Raw genomic sequence first — 23,342 nt, 5'->3', positions numbered from 1 at the left:
TGGTGTAGTTCACATAGGGTACCAACCACTCCCATGGGTTGCTAACCCATGGGGTACAGGGTTCTGTTGTTTCTGAAGTGTTCTGAGTGTGGATTGTGTGATAGCAAATGAGATTTTCAATGAGATACCATGAATCCACTCTAACCAAAAATCAGCCCTCTGCCCAAATTATTTGAAAAAAATTCTGGTAGCTTCCTTGCCCCTACCTTGCACTACCACCAATCCCACACCACTCTAGGCCACCCCTTTCCCCACGACATGAAGCGATACACCCTCCATTATACCTTATGAGGAAAAACCTTAAAGACGCGTAAACTTCAACAATTCACCAAAAATCAGCCCTTTGTCCAATCCTTCTGCAAGTGGGGTGGTAGCCTCCACCCATTAAGCCTACCACCCCACCCCACTCTTTTGGCCCCGGGACCCATTTTTAAAAATCCGAATAGATTTGGATTTGGATTAATTCGGATCTGAATTGAATCTGGGGTGATTCGTGTGGGTCAGATTTGGACCCGAAATGAATCGGGGCCATTTTGATTCAGATCCTAATCAAAACACCAAACATCCAAATTGCACACATCTACGTCTTGGCCAAGCTGCAGCCCCCTATACCCAGAGACCATACCACCCTCACCCAAAGGAGTAGCAGCAGCAGTGGTTGACCGGGCCTTTCCTTGCTGCTGCCAACACCACGGCCACTCATTCCCCTCAGGCCGCTTACAGGCCTGGGCCCATCCCTTGACTGCCTGCCTCCCTCTGCCAATAGCCTCGGTAGCCCCAGACAGCTGCAGTGGTTAACTGGGCCCTTCCTTGCTGCCAATAGGCACCGCCATGGCCATTGATTGCATGGCTGCATTCCCCTCAGGCCACTGACAGATTCAGGCCCATCCCTTGACCTTCCTTTTTTTCCTCTTCCCCTCCCTTCTTTCTCTCTCCTCCACTCACTCTTCCTCTCTGTATTTCCTTCCTTCCTTCCTTCCTTCCTTCCTTCCTTCCTTCCTTCCTTCCTTCCTAAGTTAAGATCTTGTTCATCTTGTTTCCTTATCTAATTCACACAGTGGCAGCCTCCTTCTCCTGAAAGGGCTCTTTCCTCCCTCACAACCCCTTTCTTCGCAGATCCCTACCCACTATCCTTTTTTATATAGAGATTCCTCTCCTCTACAATCAAGAACATCTTCTGACCAGTAACAGTTGCATTCCAACTGACCTTAAACATCACAGGCTCCTCCTCCCTGTCTGCATATGGAATCCCCACTGCCCAATCACCATGGTGCTTCTGCTTTCACAGGCTCCTCTTCCCTATCTGCATATGGAATCCCCACTGCCCAATCAGGTGCTTCTGCTTGTGTACTCCTGCGAGAGCTGCCACACACAGGATTAGCCATGGGTACACCTTAGAGAATTATATATATAGACTAGCTGGGCCAGGCGCAGAGCATCTGTGCCTCCAGTTGGCCCATCCACTGCTGCTGCCCCCCCCCCCCACAAAGGCCTACCTGGCTTTTTGGCCGCCCAGCCTACTTCTCCCCTTGCCTGCTTCTTTCCCCCTCCCACAACCTTTCTGGCTGGTGGGCTGGCCGGCCCACCCACTTCTTCCCCCCCCCTTGTCTGCCCCCTGGTGCTTTCTAGTTGGCGGGCCACCCCGCTGGCCCGCTTCTTCTCTCCCCTTCTCTGCCCCCCGGCGCTTTCTGGCTGGTGGGCTGGCCGGCTGGAAAGCTGGCCCGCCACCTCCTCCCACCAACTCCTTGCAGTGGCCACCTCCTCCCGCTGCCTGGGCTGGCCCACCACCTCCTGCTCCCACTGGCCAGCCAGCAATTGCTTCCTGCTCCTGTCGCTACCTCCTTCTCCTGGCAGCTGGGCTGGCCCGCCACTGCCTCCTCCTCTCAGTGGCCAGGCCAGCCCACTGCCAACTCCTCCTGCTGCCAGCCAGCCTATTTTCTCCCCAGCCCCTGTCGCTATCCTATCCAGCAGCTGTTCATGAACTCTTGAGAGAGCTGCCACACATGGGATTAGTGACGGGTACATTTAAGAGAATTATTTATAACTAGTTGACCGGGCGCATAGCATCTGCGCCCCTAGTTCTCCCTGGCTACCCCCCCTTCAGCCCCTTCTCCCTAACTTTTCCCCCAGGTGTCTCTAACCACCGCCCACCCTCTCGCTTCTCTCCCCTCCCCACTTGTGGTTTCTGACCGGCTTGTTGGCCCGTTTGCTCCTGCTGCTGCTTCCTCACACTGGCGGCGCGCAGTGCCCGCCATGGCTGGTCCCTCCGCCGTCCGGCCACCCGTCTGCCATTTCCCTGGGCAGCAGCTCAACAGTCTCATGAATCCTGCCGCACGTGAGCTCCACCGCCCAGCCAGTCCGGCGCCTCGGCTTCCCAGCCAATCCGCTGGGTTGGCGGGACGCATCCCCACAGAGGCACGTCTACGGGGATTAATAATATAGAAGATTCTTCCCTGTTGACCCGCCACCTCCTCCTGCCTGCCCACCAACTCCTGGCAGCAGCTGCCTCCTCCCGCTGGCCAGGCTGGGCCAGCCCCCCGCTGCCTCCTGCTCCCGCCGCTGCCTCCTGCTCCTTGCAGCAGGCCCAGCCCGTCGCTGCCTCCTTCTCCTGGTAGCCAAGCTGGCCCACCACTGCATTCTGCTCCCGGCAGATGGCCCGGCCCACTGCCTCCTCCTCCTGCTGCTGGCTGGCATCCCTATTTTCTCCCCCGTCCCCATCACTGTCCTATCCGGCAGCTGCTCGCAAACTCTCACGAGAGCTGCCACACATGGGATTAGCGATGGGTACATTTAAGAAAATTATATATAAAGATTGTTCCTTGTCCCAAAAGTGCTCACAATCTAAAAGGAAACATAAGGCACCAGTAACAGCCACTGCAGGGTTGCTATATGTTCTGTAGTCAAGAAACACATACATTGTTGATGAAGACAAGATTATGGTGCTGTTTGTTGAGTATGTTGCTGTTCTGAGAAATGGTGTTCGGCTATTTTTTGATGTGTTTGTACTCCCCCATAAAAATAAGGTTCTCATTCTGGAGCTGGAACTTACAGGTGAAACTCGAAAAATTAGAATATTGTGCAAAAGTCCATTAATTTCAGTAATGCAAATTAAAAGGTGAAACTGATATATGAGATAGACGCATTACATGCAAAGCGAGATAAGTCAAGCCTTAATTTGTTATAATTGTGATGATCATGGCGTACAGCTCATGAAAACCCCAAATCCACAATCTCAGAAAATTAGAATATTACATGGAACCAAGAAGACAAGGATTGTAGAATAGAACAGTATCGGACCTCTGAAAAGTATACAGTGTACTGTGCTTGATTGGCCAGCAAACTCGCCTGACCTGACCCCATAGAGAATCTATGGGGCATTGCCAAGAGAAGGATGAGAGACATGAGACCAAACAATGCAGAAGAGCTGAAGGCTGCTATTGAAGCATCCTGGTCTTCCATAACACCTCATCAGTGCCACAGGCTGATAGCATCCATGATCCATGCCACGCCGCATTGAGGCAGTAATTGCTGCAAAAGGGGCCCAAACCAAGTACTGAATACATATGCATGCTTATACTTTTCAGAGGTCTATTATTGTTCTATTTACAATCCTTGTTTTATTGGTTTCATGGAATATTCTAATTTTCTGGGATTGTGGATTTGGGGTTCTCATGAGCTGTACGCCATGATCATCACAATTATAACAAATTAAGGCTTGACTTATCTCGCTTTGCATGTAATGCGTCTATCTCATATATCAGTTTCACCTTTTAATTTGCATTACTGAAATTAATGAACTTTTGCACGATATTCTAATTTTTCGAGTTTCACCTGTAGAGTAGGCTAAAGCAAAGGAACACAGACATACTCCTTGAAAACAGAGTTGCTTTATTGAGGTCTAGGTAGGGGTTCAGAATGTAAAAAAGGGTGATATTAAATATTAGTGCCCAGTGGGTTCTTGAAAATGGTCTTCTCATAAGGGGTTTGTACACTCTCTGGAAATGGCTTAGTTTGCCCAATACACATTTACCATGTATTAGCACTAAAGAAGGGTGATAGAGGTTTGAAGTGAAAGTTTAGGGAAAGAGAGAGAACACGAATGCATTTATAACTACCTGCTGTCTTGGTAAGGATAGTCTGTCCACCCACGTTTCTCTGTGTGTGGGCGTGTGCATGAGCAAGATGACTGAACCAACTGAGAGAACTTAATAGGCGAGGATCTTATAGTCCAAAACATGACCTGAGGGCCCGAATACATGGGTACCAACAAAAGGATTTTGAATACTTGTTCCATTTAAGGTGTGATACTGGGTCAGCACTGCATACATCCTGTTAGCTATCACTTAGGTGTTTTCCGTAAACAAAGGAATCTTTCAACAGGTGTTTTACTAATGCGTCAGGCTGAAAAGAAAGATGGGAGGGGATGCATCCCTCTCCAGCACAACTCACCAAAACTACTGCAAAAGAGAGAGAAAGTGCCCATGGACACTGGTCTTATCTGTGAAGGCCCCTTAAGGGACAAGAAAGCCTGCGTGCCATTGCCCTTTGTCTCCTTTGTGCTCTTAGGCTACTCTGCCCTGACTCTGTAAAGATGCTATCAGAGTGGCATATCCCAGTCCCATTGCAGCCACGCTAATGACCTGAAGGCACTAGGAAACGCCTAATCAGAAGGACCTGTAATCTGAGGAATGCAACAGGCTAAGATTTCACTTCCATATAAGCTAAAAATGACCAAGCTTCTGGTTTGGGATGCATCAAGGTGTACAAACATGGTGAACATAGTGAACCTGGCAACAGTTGATGTAGTAAAACTTACTATATATGTTATGTTTTGAAAAGTAACAGATGTAGTTGAGAAAACCCCATTCTTTTTTAAAAAATCTATTAAATTAGAATGGGTGTGTTTTGCTGGGGGGGGGGAAACAAAGTTTACAGGACTCTAGGAGTGGGGGGCTGTGGGATCTGCCTCACTAGAGGTCTTCAAGCAGGAGCAGAAAAGCTATTCTTAGGGATGCTCCAGTTCTGCATTTCCTGCATTGAGCAGGGGGTTGGTCTAGATGGTCTGCAAAGCCCTTCCAACTATAATTCTGTTATTGTGTCTTGGAGGCAAGCCAAACAACGTTTCTGATCTGGATGGTAATTTGTTCATTATGCTCAGTTTAAGGGATCCTGATAATGCCCTTCTTTCTAAAAAGCGGGATTTTTAGGTCCCTAATTTGTTATACATCATTTTCAACTCAAGTGTATTGTGTTTTTCGGCAGGTTTGAATGCAGTAATTGTGAGATTGGAGGCCAGTGTGGTGTAATTATGCATGGCAATGCTGTCACTTTCTGTGAGCCATATGGGCCAAGAGAATTGGTAAGTAGCTGTTTGCTAATTTTACTGATTTATGGGATTTCATGGTTTTAATTCAAAGTCTGTCAGTTCACATGTCACTTTTACCCTACTGGCTTTGGGGCTGGATTTATTTCCTTAGCCTTGCTGCTTAGTTGTACTTTTCCCAAAATGACTAAGTCACTTTTCCCATTCTAAGCTACTTTTCCAAATTTTTACTTTTAGAAATTACTGCTTTGAGCATCTGTAATACTTTGGTTATTTTGCTACATCATTCAAGTCAAGACAAACTTGCAAACTAATCATGTAAGGTTCTGGATACTCTGCAATGGCAGTTCTGGCAGCATCACAATCAGCCATCAAGGGGCAGAACATAGTGCTTTAAAGAAGAAGGGTATGTTGAGAGGTAGCACTGAACCAACATGGCTGCTGACAGTGTGGACACCAATCTAAGATAGCACTGGGAATCATTTCCATCTGCAGTGCAGATCATGAAACATCTGAATTGCAAGTAATTAGCAGATTTACACTATTGTAGTCCAGCCACAGCTGACAAAGAATGTTTTGTCAGAATAGAGGTACATAATCCATCGTGCTGGATCAGACTGAAGATCCACCTAGTCCAGCACACTGTTTCTGCAAGTGACCAGTCAAATGCACGTAGGACACTTCCAACCAGGGCTTGATGGAGATAGCCATTCCTTATTATTGTCCCCACACTATTATAGTCAAGGGGTACAATACCTAAAGATATAAGGTTCTGCGGTAAATAGACATAGAATCCTCTTTTGATTTGTCTTTATTGAAAGCCATCACCACATAAAATATTTCGTTGTATGTTGTCTAAAGAAATTCTTTTGTTTGACCTGAATGGCAATATGTTCCATTGGGTGAACCCTAGTTTTAGTGTTCTGAGGGGGAAAGAATGATTGTTCTCTCTTGACATGCCCCACACTGTTCTACACTCTTCTGTGTTTTTCCTCAAATGCCTTAAAAATATTCAAAATTCATTAGTTTTCCTTCATAGCAAATATGCTCATATGTGCTGATATTAGTTGTCCTCCTCATGTTCCTTTTGTCAGGGAGTGGGTGGGGTCAAACAGTTCTTTACTACCATTGACAAGAGTTGGTTTGGTTCTTCAGTGATGAATCATAAAAGTATATTTGTACACCTGTTATCATAAGTACCAAGGCATAATAGCTTATAGATACAGAAGAACTGAAAGTGGGGCAAAATATCAAGATTTTAAAAAATATTTCAGTCTTTCATTGAGCCAAAGCCTATTTCAGAAAGCAACTGCACTTCTACCTGTGGGATAATAGATAGTAAACTTTTCCCATGAAAGTTGTTAACTCTATTAACTATGCATAATAAAAACAGGGATAACACTATTGAAAGAAGATATAGGTATCCAGTAGTGCTGGCTGGTTAATAAGAGTGGAATCTTTCTAAGTTAATTCATCATTTTGCACCAAAGAAGATTATGAATGAAGAAAGATGAGCAGTGACAGTGGATTCTAAATTGATGAACTTCGTTGTTCATTCATAATCTTCTTTGGTGCAAAATGATGAATGGACTTAGAAAGAATCCACTGCATTTCCCACCAAAGAATCTACCCTCAGAACACCTCAAACATTAAAAAAAAAAAAACAAAGCCCAGTACTGCATGGGCTTGTGGTTTTGGGGGTAGTTGTCACCCTATGTGCACTACACCACAACCCACTCTAGGCCACTATGGTGCCCCACAAGTGGAGTTACAGGGCTGCTGAAATCTCCATTATTCCCTATGAGAAAAAAGCTTAAAGATACACCAACTTTAAAAAAAAATTAAAACCACCCATTTCACCAATTTCTTTGAAATCTGGATGGTAGCAGGCACCCATTGGGACACTATCACCCACCCCACTCTTCTGCTCCTGGGACCCCTTTTCTGCCCCAAATCTGCCACAAAGACATGCCAAATTTTAAAAATTGTTAAAAATCACCCCTTTGTCCAATTTCTTTGAAATCTGGGTGGTAGCTTCCTTGCACCCATTGGGCACTACCACCCACCACAACCCACTCTGGGACACCCTGGTGCTCCCCAAGAGGAGTTATAAGGCTGCTAAAATTCCTGTTAATCCCCACGAGAAAAAGCTTAAAGATGCGTAAACTTCAAACAATTGTTAAAAATCACCCCTTTGCCCAGATTCTTTGAAATTTGGTTGGTAGCTTCTACCCATTAGGCACTACCACCTACCCCACTCTTTTGCCCCCAGAACCCCTTTTTTGCCCCAAATCGATTCAGATTTGGAAAATTTGGGTACAAAGAGAATCTGGAGTGATGGGCGGGGGCCCAGGTCCGGACCCAAAACAAGTCAGGGGTGATTCGGTTTGGGTACAGATCAAACTGAAAAACTGATTTGTGCACATCCCTACAATAGATCCATTAAAATGGTAGATAAGCTATGTTGGTTCACTAAAAAAAAAATCCAAAAGCCATAATTCTTGTAATACATTTATTAGGTCCAACCAGACTAGCAAACTTCCAAGTTCTTTCAGAACTGTTCATCAGGCTGGCTGATTAAGCAAAGCAAAAAATGGGAGATAGCTGGGCATGGTGTAATAACTCTAAAAGTCTGTAGTTTATAAGTCTTAAGAGTTAAACAGACTCATGTTGCTTTATACATCCATTAATAAATCCATGTTTTCATTTTCTTCTTCTGTAGATTACAAATGGCCTCAATACAACCACAGCTTCTGTGCTTCAGTTTTCGATTGGTAAGTTTATGTCCAGCAACTTTAAAGATATGTATATTTTAGATATGAAAAACGCTACTCAAATTTATAAATTGGTTTTTTACAATGTATATCACCCAAAATTAGCAATTAATTGCTGCATAGTAATTCATTCACATATACTGGAAACAGGTATAATGGAACCAGTTCTATCTCTGGGTTCAATGGGGTCTTGGCGGTGGGGGGGCTTCCTGGGGGGGCTCCCTCATGGACCAGTCCCCCACAGCAGGCCCTCCTCCTCCTTGGGCAGGTGCAGGCAAGAGCACTGATGCTCTGGCCTTGATGGCTCTGGTACTTGCTCAGTGCTGATACATGCCCAGCAAGTAAGCAAGCAGCCATGTGAGAGCTGCCTGTCACAGCAGTGCTCTTGCCTATGTCTGCCTGCCACCCACCCGAGGGGAGGAAGGCCTTCTCACCCACCCACCTCAATTTCATGGCACTCCCTTCTATGAGGAGGAAGGGATGCCACATGATGGTGGATGGCTGAGTGAGCCCCCCTCCACTTAATTCATAATTTCCCTGCCTTTCCTCTCTTCCTTTCTCAATTTCTTCCTTTTGAGTTATTCCCAAGGAGGAGGAAGTACAGCCACTTGTCTCCACAAAGAGGGAGAGGAAGAAGTGGTAGAGATGAGGTGGGTAAGAGAGGACCAATCCAAGCAATGCAATGCCTGCTTGCCAGTTAAAAAGAGGTGGGACAACCAACCATAACCAGTTCAGCCAGTCTTCCCAGAGTGGGGGAACCGAAGGACAGGGCAGGCATCAGAAGTGAGCCTCTCCAGGGCAGTGGGCTCTAAGCAACGGCCTGAAGGTGGCACTCTGTGATGTCAGTGCTGGCTGAAATGTTTGTTTGTTTAGCACATTTTTATACCACCCCATACGCAAGTCCCTGGATGGTTCACAATCTAAAAACACACAGTTAAAACATTAACACAATTAAAACAGTTTAAAATACAGATAAAAACCTCTAAAGTTAGCCCCTGCTAACTTGGCAAAGAGGCACCTTTTAACATGGTGATACTCATTATTTAGCAGGGGGAGAGTAACTGGCCCTATCCACCCCCAGCACAGTACTTCCAGTGGCTGTTGCTGGTGTCTATCTTATGTTTCTTTTAGATTGTGAGCTCTTTGGGGACAGGGATCCATCTTATTTATTTATTATTTCTATGTGTAAACCGCCCTGAGCCATTTTTAGAAGGGTGGTATAGAAATCGAATAAATAAATAAATACATAAAATAAATAAAACTCAGAACTTTAAAACTATAAACTAAAAGCCTGACTTCCTATAGGAACAGGAATTTCTGCTTCCTCTGATTGATTAAAAAAGTTGCTAACTTTTTTTCATATCACTCTGTTTAGCTCATTTTTTAATCTTTCTCCATGTGTTCAATTAATATATAATTGCTTCAGTCATATATTACTGTAGTAATGAATATAATAATTTTATAATGAATCATTTTTACAAATGTTCATTCTGCCACACCAACAATACAGCTAGAAAAATCAATCTGGAAGCTTTTTTACAATGATTGCATATTTGTAAGAATGTTGACCAAAAAAGCCAAGTGATGGTGTGATCTTTGACAGACACTGAAAAATATTAATTTTTGAAGGCACCATTCAGTTAACTGTATGTGGAAAGAAACTGCTTTACAGTACAGATAACTCAATAAGACCAAAGATGCAATGCTGACTGTTTGTGGAATTCTAGAAATGTATTTCCAAATTAAATTCTCATGATTTAATAAGTAATTCTTCTAGCAGGATATATGTGACAGATTAGAGCCTTTGTCTCAGAGCTAGCTCACATGAGGGAAAGAAAATGCCAAGTTATCCCAGCTGAGCTGCCTGGGTGGGTCATAAAACACTTCTGTATTTCCAGTAGGTGGCTCATAAAACACTTCTGTATTTCCAGTAGATTTAAAATGCTGCCACCAAGCACCCTAAAGCTTGCAGAGAACTGGACCACTGGATTAGGTGCTTTAATCCAAGGTCCCTCTGTAACTGGGTATTGGGCAAATACAAAAAAAACCTTCCATGTGTATTCCTACACAGGATGAGAAAAAAACAAACTGATAGCTACTGAGCACTTGAGGGCACTTTTGCACCAGAGAAATTCCCCTGTTTGCCCCCCATTTCCTGAGTTAAAAACCAACTCTGAGAGGCTTGCAAAAAGAAAAGAAAAAAAAGTTTTATTCAGTTACTACAGATTGCTGCGATCTAAGGCTTCTAGTTTTAGATACATTTACTGTAAAAACACTTAATACTGTAGGTGTCTTAGGCTTCAGTTTTAGGTTGCATTTAGGCACGCTTAGATGTTTACCCTAGGTGGGTTGGGCATAGGTTAGTGTTTCTTATTTTAATTATATTACAGATAAACAATACTAGAACAGTATCAGGGATATACAAAGCACACACACAAAGAAATACAAGTTTCTAACGCAAAGTCTGACAAAACAAACATTCCCCTAAATTAATCTTCCCAAAGCCAAAACCCAGGCTTCCTTTCCTTAAACTCACCAGACTCCTGTTAAGAATCAAGCCCCTGCAGTTCTGTTTTCCAAGATATGCAGTCATCCTGTTGCAGCAAACTCCATTGCCACATGTCCCCTTGCTCCTCCAGCACAGAACTTGCTTTCTTGTTCCCAGCAACAGCTCTCTAGATCCCACCCACCTCTTGTGGACTGATTGGGCAATCTCTGTAGGTCACCAGCCTGTCAGTCAAGACAAGGGTTCACTTCTGGTTAACACTTGGGGAGGTGGGGAGACTGGTCACTACTTTATATCTCAGTAGGGTTGTGATTAAACTGTGGAGATACTTGCTGAAAATGAAAACTACCAATTAGATTGACACTAGGTGGACTTTTTCTACTTTGCATTATATCCGCATACCAAAGGATTCCAGAAATGTGTTTTACATTTGTATTTTTCTCTAAGTTTTTCATCAGACTTTTTTTTACCGCTTGAACAAGTAATTCTATGACATTACCAGTGGAGGAAGACTTGCAAAGCTGAACAAGGGTTAGATCTCATGTTCAGACTTACTCGGTGGTGGTGGCAAAGCAAGTTTATTTCACCACCACCATTTCATCTTTACAGTGTTTTCCATTTAAGTTGGTAAAGGTCTTACTGAGATCCAGCTTAGGGAGTGTGGAGTTTAGACATCAGTTGCCCATTATGACCAATTTGTGAAATGTTTTGCTGATAAAATTGCTTGCATATGTACCAACGTGGATTCCACAACGTTATCAGGTTCAAAGATTGATGTACTCTGTGTTCTTTCTAGTCAGGTCTTCACAGAGGATGTGGACAGGTTACTTCAAGCTCTGAGGCCTCCAGTTGCTTAATAGATCCTTGTTCATACTGGTGAATTGTATCTGTCCAGAGGACTGGGTGTTTAGGTATTGGAGCTAGTGAATGCCTCCCTTAGAGAAGGTGTGGACTCTGATCCGCTCTGAGGAAAAAAATCTTTTTAGACCCGGGTGATCTAAAAGTCTCCAACTTGCCATTCTTGGGTGAGTACTGGAGTGGGTGGTGATGATTGAACTCCAAGTAATCCTGAATGAGACTGATTATTTGAATCCATTTCAATCTGAGTTCAGGACTGGACACAGGACAGAAACTGCCTTAGTTGTCCTAGTGGATGACCTACATGGAGAGAGAGACTGGAGAAGTGCAACACTTTTGGTTTTCCTGGATCTCTCATGCCATTGACCATGCTATCCTTCTGGTAAGATTCTCAGGATTAGGGTTGAGAGGCACTATTTTGTGGTGGCTCAAGTCCTACCTAGGGGGTCAACTCCCAGCCAGAAGACATGCTGGGGGATTATTGCTCCACCACATAAGCATTGGCATATGGGGTCCCACAGGGATCCATCCTGTCCCCCATGCTTTTTGATATCTACATGAAACTTCTAGGTGAGGCCATTCGGCACTTTGGACTGAAGTATCATCAGTATGCTTTACATGCTGTGCTGCTCAGCCTTATGTCATGTTTCAGCCATCAAATCCTAGGAAGGCAGTTCAGGAAACCCTGAGCCAAAGCCTGGAGGCAGTCTTGATCTGGATGAGAGCAAACAAACTGAGGCTAGATGCAGACAAGGCAAAAGTGCTGTGGGGGACCTCACAGGACACACATACTACCCACTCATAAGTGAGGTTGAGGGTGAAGAAATAAATGATCACTTTGAGGCAGTGAAAAACTACTGTAATATGAATCCAAGGGAGGGTTCAGGAGATGGCCACTACCCCAAAAATGAAGATATCAATGTGTTATGGGAAATTAAACTAATTTTCCCCCAGGATATATTTTTTTTTTAACGTGAGGGGGAAATTCTCCACCTCCCACCTATAGTCTGAAGCTGTAAAGTCCAGCAATAGATACCTTGTGCATGGTTGCTCATTGAGTGTTTGAGCCCTAACCCTAGCTTCTGCTTGTTTTAAAGTATTTGTCAAGAACTTAGTACTCTTTACATTATATAGTAACAAACTGTACACTGGAAAAAACCCTAGAAAATGAATCTTTCATCCAGCTCTCTTCTGCTGCCAAAACATGAGGCGTGAATAGAGTAATTTGAGTTAGAGGAATGGATAATGGATAATGTCTAAGGATTTAAGCAAAAATAGCCCAGATTTCATGCTAAATCCCAAAGCTTCTTAGATCATGTATATGAAAGGATAATTTCCCTGAGACAATTTTATTAAATGAAGTTTCAAGTAGTATCACATATTCAATTGCTCCTGGGCTCTGCTAAAGACAGCAAGTGTCCAAAATTTTTATTGTTTATTTATTTAACATATTTGTATACCACCCAAAACCTACATCTCTGGGCGGTTCACAACAAAGCAAAATAAATGACACCAGAAAAAGTTAAAAGATTAGTTAAAACAAAATAAATGACAACAGAAAAGTTGTAACATTGCAGCAATTTAAAATCTTAAAAACAATATTTTAAAACAATGTTAAAACTATTAAAACAATATTTAATTAAAAGCCTGGGTGGACAGGTGCATCTTTAAAGACTTTTTAAATGTCAGGATGGGGAGGCTATTATTTCAGCAGGGAGCATGTTCCAAAGCTTTGGGGCAGCAGGGGAGAAGTCCTGTCCCCGAGTAGTCAGCAGACAAGCTGGTGGCAACTGCAGATGGACCTCTCCTGATTATCTCAATGGGCAGTGGGGTTCATGATGAAGAAGATGTTCTCTTAAATACCCAGGGCCCAAGATGTTTAGGGCTTTATAGGTTATAACCAGGACCTTGAATTTTGCCCAGAAACTTATCAGCAGCCAGTGTAGCTCTTTCAATACAGGAGTAAAATGGTCTCTCCAAGATGACCTAGAGACCAACCTGGCTGCCGCATTCTGAACCAGCTGTAGTTTTTGAACTGCACACAAGGGCAGTTCCACATAGAGTGCATTGCAGTAATCCAGTCTGGCGGTTACCAGCAGATGTACCACTGTTCTGAGGTCGTTCATCTCAAGAAACAGACCCACCTAGCATATCAGCCGAAGCTGATAGAAGGCACTTCCGGCCACTGCCTCAACCTGGGACATCAGGGAGAAGCTCGGATCCAGAAGCATCACCAGACTGCATACCTGTTCCTTCTGGGGAAGTGTGAACAGGCAGCCAGAACAGACAGATCAAACTCATCTTCCAAGTTCTGACCCCACACATTGAGTACCTCCATCTGATCTGGATTCAGTCTCAGTTTGTTATTCCCTCATCCAGCCCATCACCGCATCCAAGCAGGCATTTAGGGAGGTTATAACCTCTCCCTATGATGCTGACATGGAGAAATAGATTTGGGTGCCATCAGCATACTGCTAGCACCCTGCACCAAATCTCCTGATGATCTCTTCCAGCGGTTTCATGTAGATGCTAAATAACATCAGAGACAATATGGACCCCTGAGGGACACCATGCAAAAGTTCAGATTTTGAAGAACAACAGTCTCCAACCGACACCATCTGAAACTTCCCTAAGAAATAGGAGTGGAACCCCCCACAAAGCAGTGCTTCCCACTCCCAACCCCCTCAGATGCTCCAGAAGAATACTATGGTCGATAGTATCGGAAGCCGCCAAGAGGTTCAAAAGGACTAACAGAGTCTCACTTCCTCTGTCAATTCCCAACTGGAGATCATCCATCAGGCTGACCAAGGCAGTCTCCACCCCATAATCTGCCCAAGAACCAGTATGACATGGTTCTAGATAATCAGTTTCCAGCCACAGAAGGCCCAGCCACAGAAGGTTGGAGACAGGCCTGTAATTGTGGAACTTTGAGGGTTCCAAGGTAGGTTTGTTCAGAAGTGGCCTAATAATTGCCTCCTTTAAACAAGGAGGCATCCTGCCTTCCCTCAGAGAAGAATTTATAATTTCTACCAGGCCTGCTACAACAACGCTACTACCAGATAGTATAAGCTGTTTCGGGCAAGGGTCAAGAGGACACTGAAATAATTGTGGAGACTGAGTCTAAGTCAGCCGGAATAAGAGAGATTTCCCCCACAAAGAATTCATTAAACAAAGCGGGTAATTGATGATTCCAGATTCTGATTCAAGGAATGGGATTCAACATACTAGCCCTTTCACAACCCTGAACAACTCCTGATTCAACATACTAGTAGCGGTGTGCCCGAACCAGTCCGGCGGCCATTCCAAAGAATGGCCGAACTGCCGGACCGGTCCGGCCCTGCCTGGTTCGGGTCCGGGTGGGGGGTATGCCTTTAAGGGCGGGAGGGCTTGATTAGCCCTCCTGCCTCCTTGCCCCCGCCAGCGCCCGTATTTAACAGTATAGGGGCGCTGGAAACCAGCTGCCCCCCCCGCCGCCACGGCGAAAGAACTCCCCAAGCCAGCCAGCCCTCCCTCCCTCCCAGCTAGCTGCCCGCCCGCACACCCACCCACCCGCTCGCTCACCCGCTCACTGGATAAGAAACGAGAGGAGCTCCGGCACAGAGCTCCTCTCGTTCGGAAGGCCTCCTGCAGAATGGCGGCTTGCGCGCGTGCACATGCGCGCGCCGCAAAGCACGCCGTTCTCCGGAGGCCCGGTCTACCCGCCGGGAAAGGGCCGGGTAGACCGGGCCTCCGATCGCTGGGTAGACCGGGCCTCCGGCGATCGGAGGCCCGGTCTACTCAGCGATCGGAGGCCCGGTCTACCCAGCCCTTTCCCGGCGGGTAGACCGGGCCTCCGGAGAACGGCGTGCTTTGCGGCGCGCGCATGTGCGCGCGCGCAAGCCGCCATTCTGCAGGAGGCCTTCCGAACGAGAGGAGCTCTGTGCCGGAGCTCCTCTCGTTTCTTATCCAGTGAGCGGGTGAGCGAGCGGGTGGGTGGGTGTGCGGGTGGGCAGCTAGCTGGGAGGGAGGGAGGGCTGGCTGGCTTGGGGAGTTCTTTCGCCGCTGCGGGGGCGGCGGCGGCGGGGGGGGCGGCTGGTTTCCAGCGCCCCTATACTGTTAAATACGGGCGCTGGCGGGGGCAAGGAGGCGGGAGGGCTAAGCAAGCCCTCCCCGCCCTAAAAACAAGGCCCCCCTTCGGTGCCGGTCCGGACTTCTCCGGACCGTGCACATCACTACATACTAGCCCTTTCACAACCCTGAAAAACTCCACTGGATGTGAACTTGTGGATGTAATACAGGCAGAAAAGAATCGCTTCTTTGCCGCACATATTGTCTGAGCATAGATATTTAAATGTGCTCCATGTTGCAATCTATCAGATTTGAGTCAAGTATTTCTCCATTTGCGCTCCAGTCTCCAACCTTGCCAATTCAGCCCCCATAGTTATTTTGTATACCAAGGGGCCAGTCTTGAAACGGGTTGGAGAATACACTTAGGAGCAATTATGTCTATTGCCCTGGTGAGTTTGCTGTTCTAGTTCTCCACAAGGGCATCAACAGGATCACCAGCAGAGCCAACACTAAATCCTTCCAAGGCTTCTTGAAATCCTATTGGATCCAATAACCTTATTGGGCAGACCATCCTAATAGGCCCCTCACCCCTGCAAAGGTGGGAAGTGATGGTGAGTCCAACTTTAACCAGATAGTGGTCTGTGCATGACAATTGGGAAATCATAGGAGTCCCCACCCATGGAATAGCTCCCTGATCAGAGTGAAAGACCAAATCAAGCATGTAATCAGCAATGTGTGTAGATCCCAAGACCACTAGGTATAGGCCCGTAGTTTTCATGGCCTCTATAAACTCCTGGGCTGCCCTGGTCAGATTGGTCCCAAAACGAACATTGAAGTCCCCTACCACCACAAGCCTGGGGGACTCCACCAAGCCCGAGACCAAGTCCATCAGCTCAGTTAGGGACTCTGTTGAGCAGCGGAGCAATCAGTACACCAACAGAAATCCCAATCTATCTCTGGTTCCCAAACTTAAGTACACACATTCGATATGGTCTGGCACTTCAACAGGGTTCCTGGTAAGGGAGGTTATTCTTGTAGACCACAACCACTCCATCTCCCTGCCCAAGGTCCCGCACTGCTCCTCAACAGAATACCCTGGAAGGAGAAGCTGGGACTAGACCAGGTCACCAGCCTCCTGTAATAAATACCAGTTCAGCACCTTTATCCAGAATCAGATAATGGATGGTTTCTGATTTGTTCTGGGCTTACCTGGCATTACAAAGGAGCAAGGCAAGGTTACAAAGGTGGTAGGCAAAGTTCTGTTTTGTGGCATCAAAGCTCCATAAAGACTGTATTAGTAATTTGAACAGTTTGTGATTTTGTAAACTTTTGAAATTCTTGATTTTTCTTATTAATGCTATTAATTGTTATTGTTTGTTAATCTGCTCTGTGACCGCAATAAACATACTACTACTACTGCAAAAGGTGGTAGGGATGTGCAACTGGTTTGGGGGTTTGGTTTGGGGGTTCAATGGTTCGGGGTTCAACCGAACCCCCCCAACCCCATTCCATCTGGACCGGGAACAACCCCCCCCATTAGCTCGCAATTTTTAAACCAATTTAAAAAAAAACCTTTTCTTCCCTCCGAGAGAGTTCCTAGAGGCATCAGAGCGGTCCGCGGAGATTCCCCCTCCCCTTGCCGGACTTCAAAATGCCCCCCTCGGGCCTTTTTGGCCCATTTTTCAGCCCATTCAGGCCTTCCTAAATTGGTCCGGTGGGTAAAATGGTGGCTGCTCACATGCGCAAACGGTCTCTGCAAGGCCTGGCAAGGCCCAGGGCCTCACAGAAGCCATTTGCGCATGCATGGTGGCCATTTTTTTAAATTTTTATTTTAAAAAATAAAATAAAATTTTGGTTCCTAGGAGTTCCGCCCCTAGGAACGCCCCTGGAGAGTAGAAAAGATAAAAATAAAAATAATTCTGGGGGGGGATTCATAACCCCCCAACACACACACCCAGACCGGACTGGTGGCGGGGGGGGGGGTTAGAGGGGTGACGGGACTGAACTGGTCTGGTCAGGTTCAAGTCCAGTTTGGACTTGAACTGAAATGGGCCAGCCAGTTCCATGCACACCCCTAAAAGGTGGTTGGCACTGCTCCCCAAGGTCAAAGAGCTGGCAGGACAGGTGGAAGGGGAAACAGCTATTAGATTTCCAATCCCCCTTCCTCTGTAATGGCCCGCTGACCTGCCAACATTACATCTTGTTTTCCCCGCCACCACCAGAATTGCCACCCCATAATTAGTGGATATGCCCCCTGTCTCCCCATCTCCAGACATTAAACGTGTCTCATCCAAGGAATACTTATATCACAAGCTGAAATGTTATTATATACCCACCCACTCAACCACCACTACCACACACAGGGTTCCTGGGCCAGGGGATTTCTCTCTCTGCTGCAGGGCTTCTGGCAGAGCCAGAATTGCTGATAGTTTGTTGTTATTTTATTGAAGTAGTGAACAATTATTTTTGGCAGTTGACTTAAGTATGCATTCACTGATGCTTGAAAAAAACATTATTGTACATGAAGAGTAGAAGTATCTCCTATGATATATCATTCAGATTCAAACTAGGATACTTGACGTGTTCATTCATTATGAATTGTTATACATTATTGCTGGTGTTGCCTCACACAAAACTGAAAGGATGTTTTGCTGTTGCTTATTACCTGCCCTGGTGCCAGATAATTTCCAGCTATTTCACAAACGTTGCTACATTTCAACAGGGCTAAATGTTTTGAGTTACTATAATGTGCAATGGGATTACTCCTAATTAAGATATTTAAAGGCAGTACCTTAGGGATCTTTTTAGCCAGAATTTTTAATTGCACAGTTTAGGGCTGAGGAGGATCACACGAGAGTTTTAAAGCTCAGCTGCCATGAAATATTAGCATGGTTCATTAGCCAAAGTAGTCTCTGCATCTCACTCACAAAGCCAGAGTTCTCCCCATAGCTGTGTCCCTGAACTTCTCCCGAACATGCTCATTCATAGCCCATCTGTGGAAGGTGACTCACAATAATGATAGATTAATGACTGAACTGAGTATACTTCTAGACAGCAGGGAAGAGGGGAAATGCTCTAGGAGAGACAAGAGCTCTATAGATGTAAAGAGTCATTTTAATTTCTGAGAATCTGGAGTGTGTGACAACTTAACTGTAGTGAGCAAACATAACAACACATAGGTCCCAACCCCCAACCCGCCCCCCCACCAAAAAAAACTGCAGGGTTTTGTTGTTGTTTTTTGCACAAAAATTGTGCAGTTGACAGGCTTCCTGTCCATTTCTGTCCTTCTCTTTCTACAAATCCCATTCCCTCATATGTATAGCAAGTACATCCTGTAATATTATCCCAGAGCAAGTGAGAGATATGGGTCAGAGCCACATTGACGGCCCAGTCTCCTGCTGCTTGGTTAACTTTGTGAACATTTGTGTTGTTAACCCCTGCTAATCTTTGAAGACTCATCTTTTTAACCAGGCCTTTTAACTTTTGTAATTTAAATATTGTAAAGCAGCTTTTGGAGTTTTAATTGATTTTAATGTTTTATTTATTTGTATTGTTGTTTTATAATTGTGAACCGCCCCGAGACATTGGTTTGGGGTGGTATATACATGCATTAATTAATTAATTAATTAATTAATTAATTCGGCACCTTTCAATGTGGTGATGCTCTTTATATTAAGCAGGGAAAGAGCAACTGGCCCTATTTAACCCCAGCACAGTGTCCTGTGTTAATTGCTGTTGCTGGCTTCACCCTCGTCTTTCTTTTTAGACTGTGAGCCCTTTGGGGACAGGAAACATCTTCAAATTATTATTCTTTTTCTATGTAAACTGCATTGAGAACTCTTTTGTTGAAAGGGGAATATAAATAATAGTAGTAGTAGTAAGTAATAGCTTAATACCTATTAATGAGGTAATGTCAGGTTCTCCAGGTTGCAACCTGGCAACCCTAAAAGCTGGCTATCTTGGTAGTGCACCTAGCCGATAAGGGAAACCTGACCATAATCTGTTTATGACCCCAATGGTTCTTTGCCAGCTTAGATATTTAATCTGAGCTGTGGAGGAACTTGAGCCCTGCCTCCCACCTGTCCACCCACGCTTTCCTCTAAGCCCTTACCCTTCTTGCTGCTCTGGTGATACCTGGAGGGGTTTCTCTTTCCCCATTTCTTCCGCTACCTGGCACACTGAGATGGCTGCATGCCAGATGCAGAGTGCTGGAAATGGTAGATTTTCCAGCATTGCTGGCCCTTGCTCAATCAAGGTGTCCAACCTGATTTCCAGTTATTCCCCTCCCTTGTAGCCCTCACACCGCATCCCATGCTATTCCGGAGGGTTCCCTAAGTGCTTTTTGAGGGACTCAAGAGGCTGCTGTGGGGAGAAGGGAGGTGGGGAGAAAAGTGGACATTGCACCAGTGGATTTCTGTTTGCACTACTTTGAATCAAAGTAGGTGTCTTGGCTTTTTTTGCATAACTGTTGGGAATTATCTGAAGCTGCTATTTGATTTATAATGTATCATTTTATAATTATACATTTTAAAAATGAAAAATAATTTGAGGAGCAAAACTAGTCTTTATTTTTCTCAGATGTGCTGCTGTTTTATGATCTTACATTTTTGAAACAGTTCCGTTCAGTTTTATTCCAATATCTGACCAGCAATACGAAGTAGACAGATAAAAAACTTTAAGCATTAATAACAATTCACCCTAAAGTATAACAATTGAATTAGGCATTAGAGTCTGTCACGGTGTCAGGACGTATCCCTTAAATGTCCTTCCGTACTGCCTGTGTCTTGACATCGCAGTCCCTGTGCTGTAAGCAAGGTGCTGTTCACATTTCCGATGCCTTCTTTTGTATTGTATTGCTGTGTTACAGTCCTATAATGTCGCATATGTTGCAAAAAAAAAAAAAAAAAAAAAAGCTGTATTTGCCCTTTGTAGGAGGCAACAGATTTCAACTGTCCTTTTAAATCTGCACCACAAAACTTCGTAGTTTACACTACTTTTTATGGTGTAAAGCTTGCTATCTGGAAACTACCCAGATGAATTTGTTTGATAACATTAAAAAGTTCCACAAACTGAAATGCCCATTTGTTTTGCCTTGTCCTCTAACACTCTTTTGCACTTGTATAGAATACTATGCCTTCTATTGACTTTCTCTTATTAGCAAGTAAGCAGGACTCATTAATTTGTGTATGTATCCTTGACATGACAGACTGTAATGGCTCCAAAGGGCCCTCATGACATGCCCTGTGTTAAGTTAATGAATAATTGACCTAATGGTTTCTATTACTTTTCATGAGCAATTGAAACAGATGGAAAGGAAACTGGGGTCATTGTAAAGGCTACAGTTGCATAGCAAATCCAGAGGCTTAAGACATTTGCTAAAAGCGATCGTGATGAACTGTTGTGTTATCTGTTTATGAGTTATAAGATCTTTATATTTAATTTGCATTGTTTTCTTTCAGCTTTATTATAATGATGGTTTGTATTAGAAGTATGAGTCCTTTAGAACTGTATCTTTAAAAAGCTAAGAACCTGCTATTTTAATACAGGGATTCTCAAGTATCCAGATGTTGAACTACAACTCCCATCATCCCCAGCCACAATAAATGTAGCTGGTGATGATGGGAATTGTAGTTCATCAACATCTGGGAACTTCTATTTTACTATATTCTCTGCACTTGAAAACCCAAGAAAGTAATGCAAAAAAGCCCTTTCTCTGGAAGTACTCTGTTAGTCTAATAATTATTTCACAACCTAAAGCCTAACAAGGTCCTGTAGATGGATTTTTTAAATCCCAAGTTTTAGAGTTGGCTTTTCTTTTAATCATCGTATATGAGGGGTTCAGAATGGAGATGCTTTATCTTCTTCAACAAATATTTCAACCCTAAGACTGAGTTTACCAGTTCCTATATAGATAAATGTATTCATATTGAATTTCATAAGAAAAACATGATTTCTCGATGCTGTAGAGATTCTATAATCATTAAGCAGCAGTAGCCACTTGTTTGACATCTCAGAGCAAAATGTGGGACATGGATTCAACACTGAAAAACAGCTAAACATCTGGACATTGAGGAATAAATTGGTAATAAGTCACTGTCATTTTGGCATTTTACTGAGCACTTGGCTGGCCACAATCCCTGCTGGATATATCACTTATTGCCAGAGCTCATTGTCCATATCTTTGCATGATGGGGCTGTGGTGGGAGTAGAGACCGGCAGAAAAGGCAGGCTGGGGGAGGGGGGGAATCCCAGGTCAATCCATATACAAATACAAGAAATATTTATATACCACTCTTCAAGAAAAGTTCCCAAAGTGGTTTACATAGATATAAACAAATAAAATGGCTCCCTCTGCCCAAAGAGCTCACAATCTAAAAAATAAACATAAGATAGACACTAGCAACAGCCACTGGAGGTATGCTGTGCTGGAGATGGATAGGGCCAGTTACTCTCCCCCTGCTAACTAAAGTGAATCACCACTTTTAAAAGGTGCTTCTTTGTTCAGTTGAGAACATATGCAATAGAATGTGAAGATGTGGAGTAAGGAAGGCAGGGCAAGGCAGAGCAGGAAAAGTTGAGTAGGTATGTGGGCAGGTGCAAGAGGCAGACAGGGGAATAGTCCAACAAAACACAGGGAGGCTATTCTCACGACCTAGGAGAGCCTAGCCCAATTTTCGCTGGTCGTGTAAACCACCATGCTCACAGCGGGGTACAAGCGGGTAGTTTACAAGTGCGTAACCTGCTGAATTGCCCCTGCCCTTAAACTGGGTTTGTGGAACGAGTGCTCCACAAACCCAATTTTTAAAATGGTGTGTTGCTGCGCTGCAGCAACTCACAAGTAGACCCCCAACTGGGAGGCTAAAAAGCAGCCTCCTGGCTTGGGGGCCTCTCCAGCATGCCCTGCATGCTCGTGTAGGGCATGCTGGAGCTTCCGGGGGCTACATGGCCCCCAAACTCCCAAGCCCCCGCTGGCTCTGTCATGGAGCCAGCAGTCATGTGGGCAGCCACTGCGGCCGCCCAGGGAGGGCTTACTGATCATCTGCAGGCTTAGTCCGCTCTTCCCACAAATCCGATTTGGCTCTTCTCACTTGATCGTTAGAAGAGCCTCAGTGTGCTTTGAGTTAGAAAAAAACCCTAACTCAAGGGGTGGCAACAGCTGTCAAACTCAGCTGTCAGGCTCATTTCTTGTCACGTCGGCCTGCTGGAACCCAGGCAGCAGGGTGGAGTGCATCTTCTCTCTTGAGTAACAGAAGGGGGAATCCTTGCAGAACTGTGCTCTGCCTGGCTCTCCAGCAGATCAGCGAGATGAGAGGCTTCAGGTATCCCCGCCCCTTTCTTGCTCAAGAGAGAAACTGTGCTCCACCCCACCGCCTGGTTTTCTGGCAGGTCGACATGATGAGGGCTGCACATTGTTCCTCCTTCTCTCATTCACCCACAAGAGAAAGGAGCTGCATGGCTGGTTTTGTAGGGTTGCCAACATTTCATTGCCTGAATGGGAGAGACAAGTCTGGTGTGGGTGGGGAGGCTGTCTGAGGGGGCGGGGGCTGGGGCCTGGGAGAGGGGGGTGTAGGCAATGGTACTCAAGAGCCTAAGTATCAGTGACATATATGTTATTATATAATTATATTAATAATAATGCTGCTGAATTATATTCAGAGCAGAGGGGGGCGGGATATGACTAGGATACTGTGGCTATTTGAGCAAGCTTCTCTCTTTCCTGCAAGGATCACTATGGAGGTGGCTGGCAGCAGTGATGTGTGCCGCAGCTGGCCATGCATGCCCGGGTCTCTGGCCTGGGGGAAGGGAGGAGGACGGAGCAGCTGGAGGTGGTGGA

At 45.1% G+C, this 23,342-nt stretch overlaps 1 protein-coding gene across 6 annotated transcripts in view; it reads left to right on the top strand.

The window, feature by feature from the left end:
• RELN (reelin) overlaps positions 1-23,342 on the top strand; it is a 554,313-nt gene that overhangs the window by 241,902 nt on the left and 289,069 nt on the right. For all 6 annotated transcript variants that reach the window (XM_053252916.1, XM_053252914.1, XM_053252913.1 and 3 more), the window contains 2 exons: positions 5,263-5,359; positions 8,046-8,097. In XM_053252916.1, coding sequence (XP_053108891.1) covers positions 5,263-5,359; positions 8,046-8,097 — 149 coding nt within the window. The remainder of the gene's footprint in view (positions 1-5,262; positions 5,360-8,045; positions 8,098-23,342) is intronic.

This window comes from Hemicordylus capensis, chromosome 5 (genome assembly GCF_027244095.1).
Source record: "Hemicordylus capensis ecotype Gifberg chromosome 5, rHemCap1.1.pri, whole genome shotgun sequence".
Lineage (NCBI taxonomy): Eukaryota > Metazoa > Chordata > Lepidosauria > Squamata > Cordylidae > Hemicordylus > Hemicordylus capensis.
This window is presented reverse-complemented; position numbering and strand designations above follow the sequence as displayed.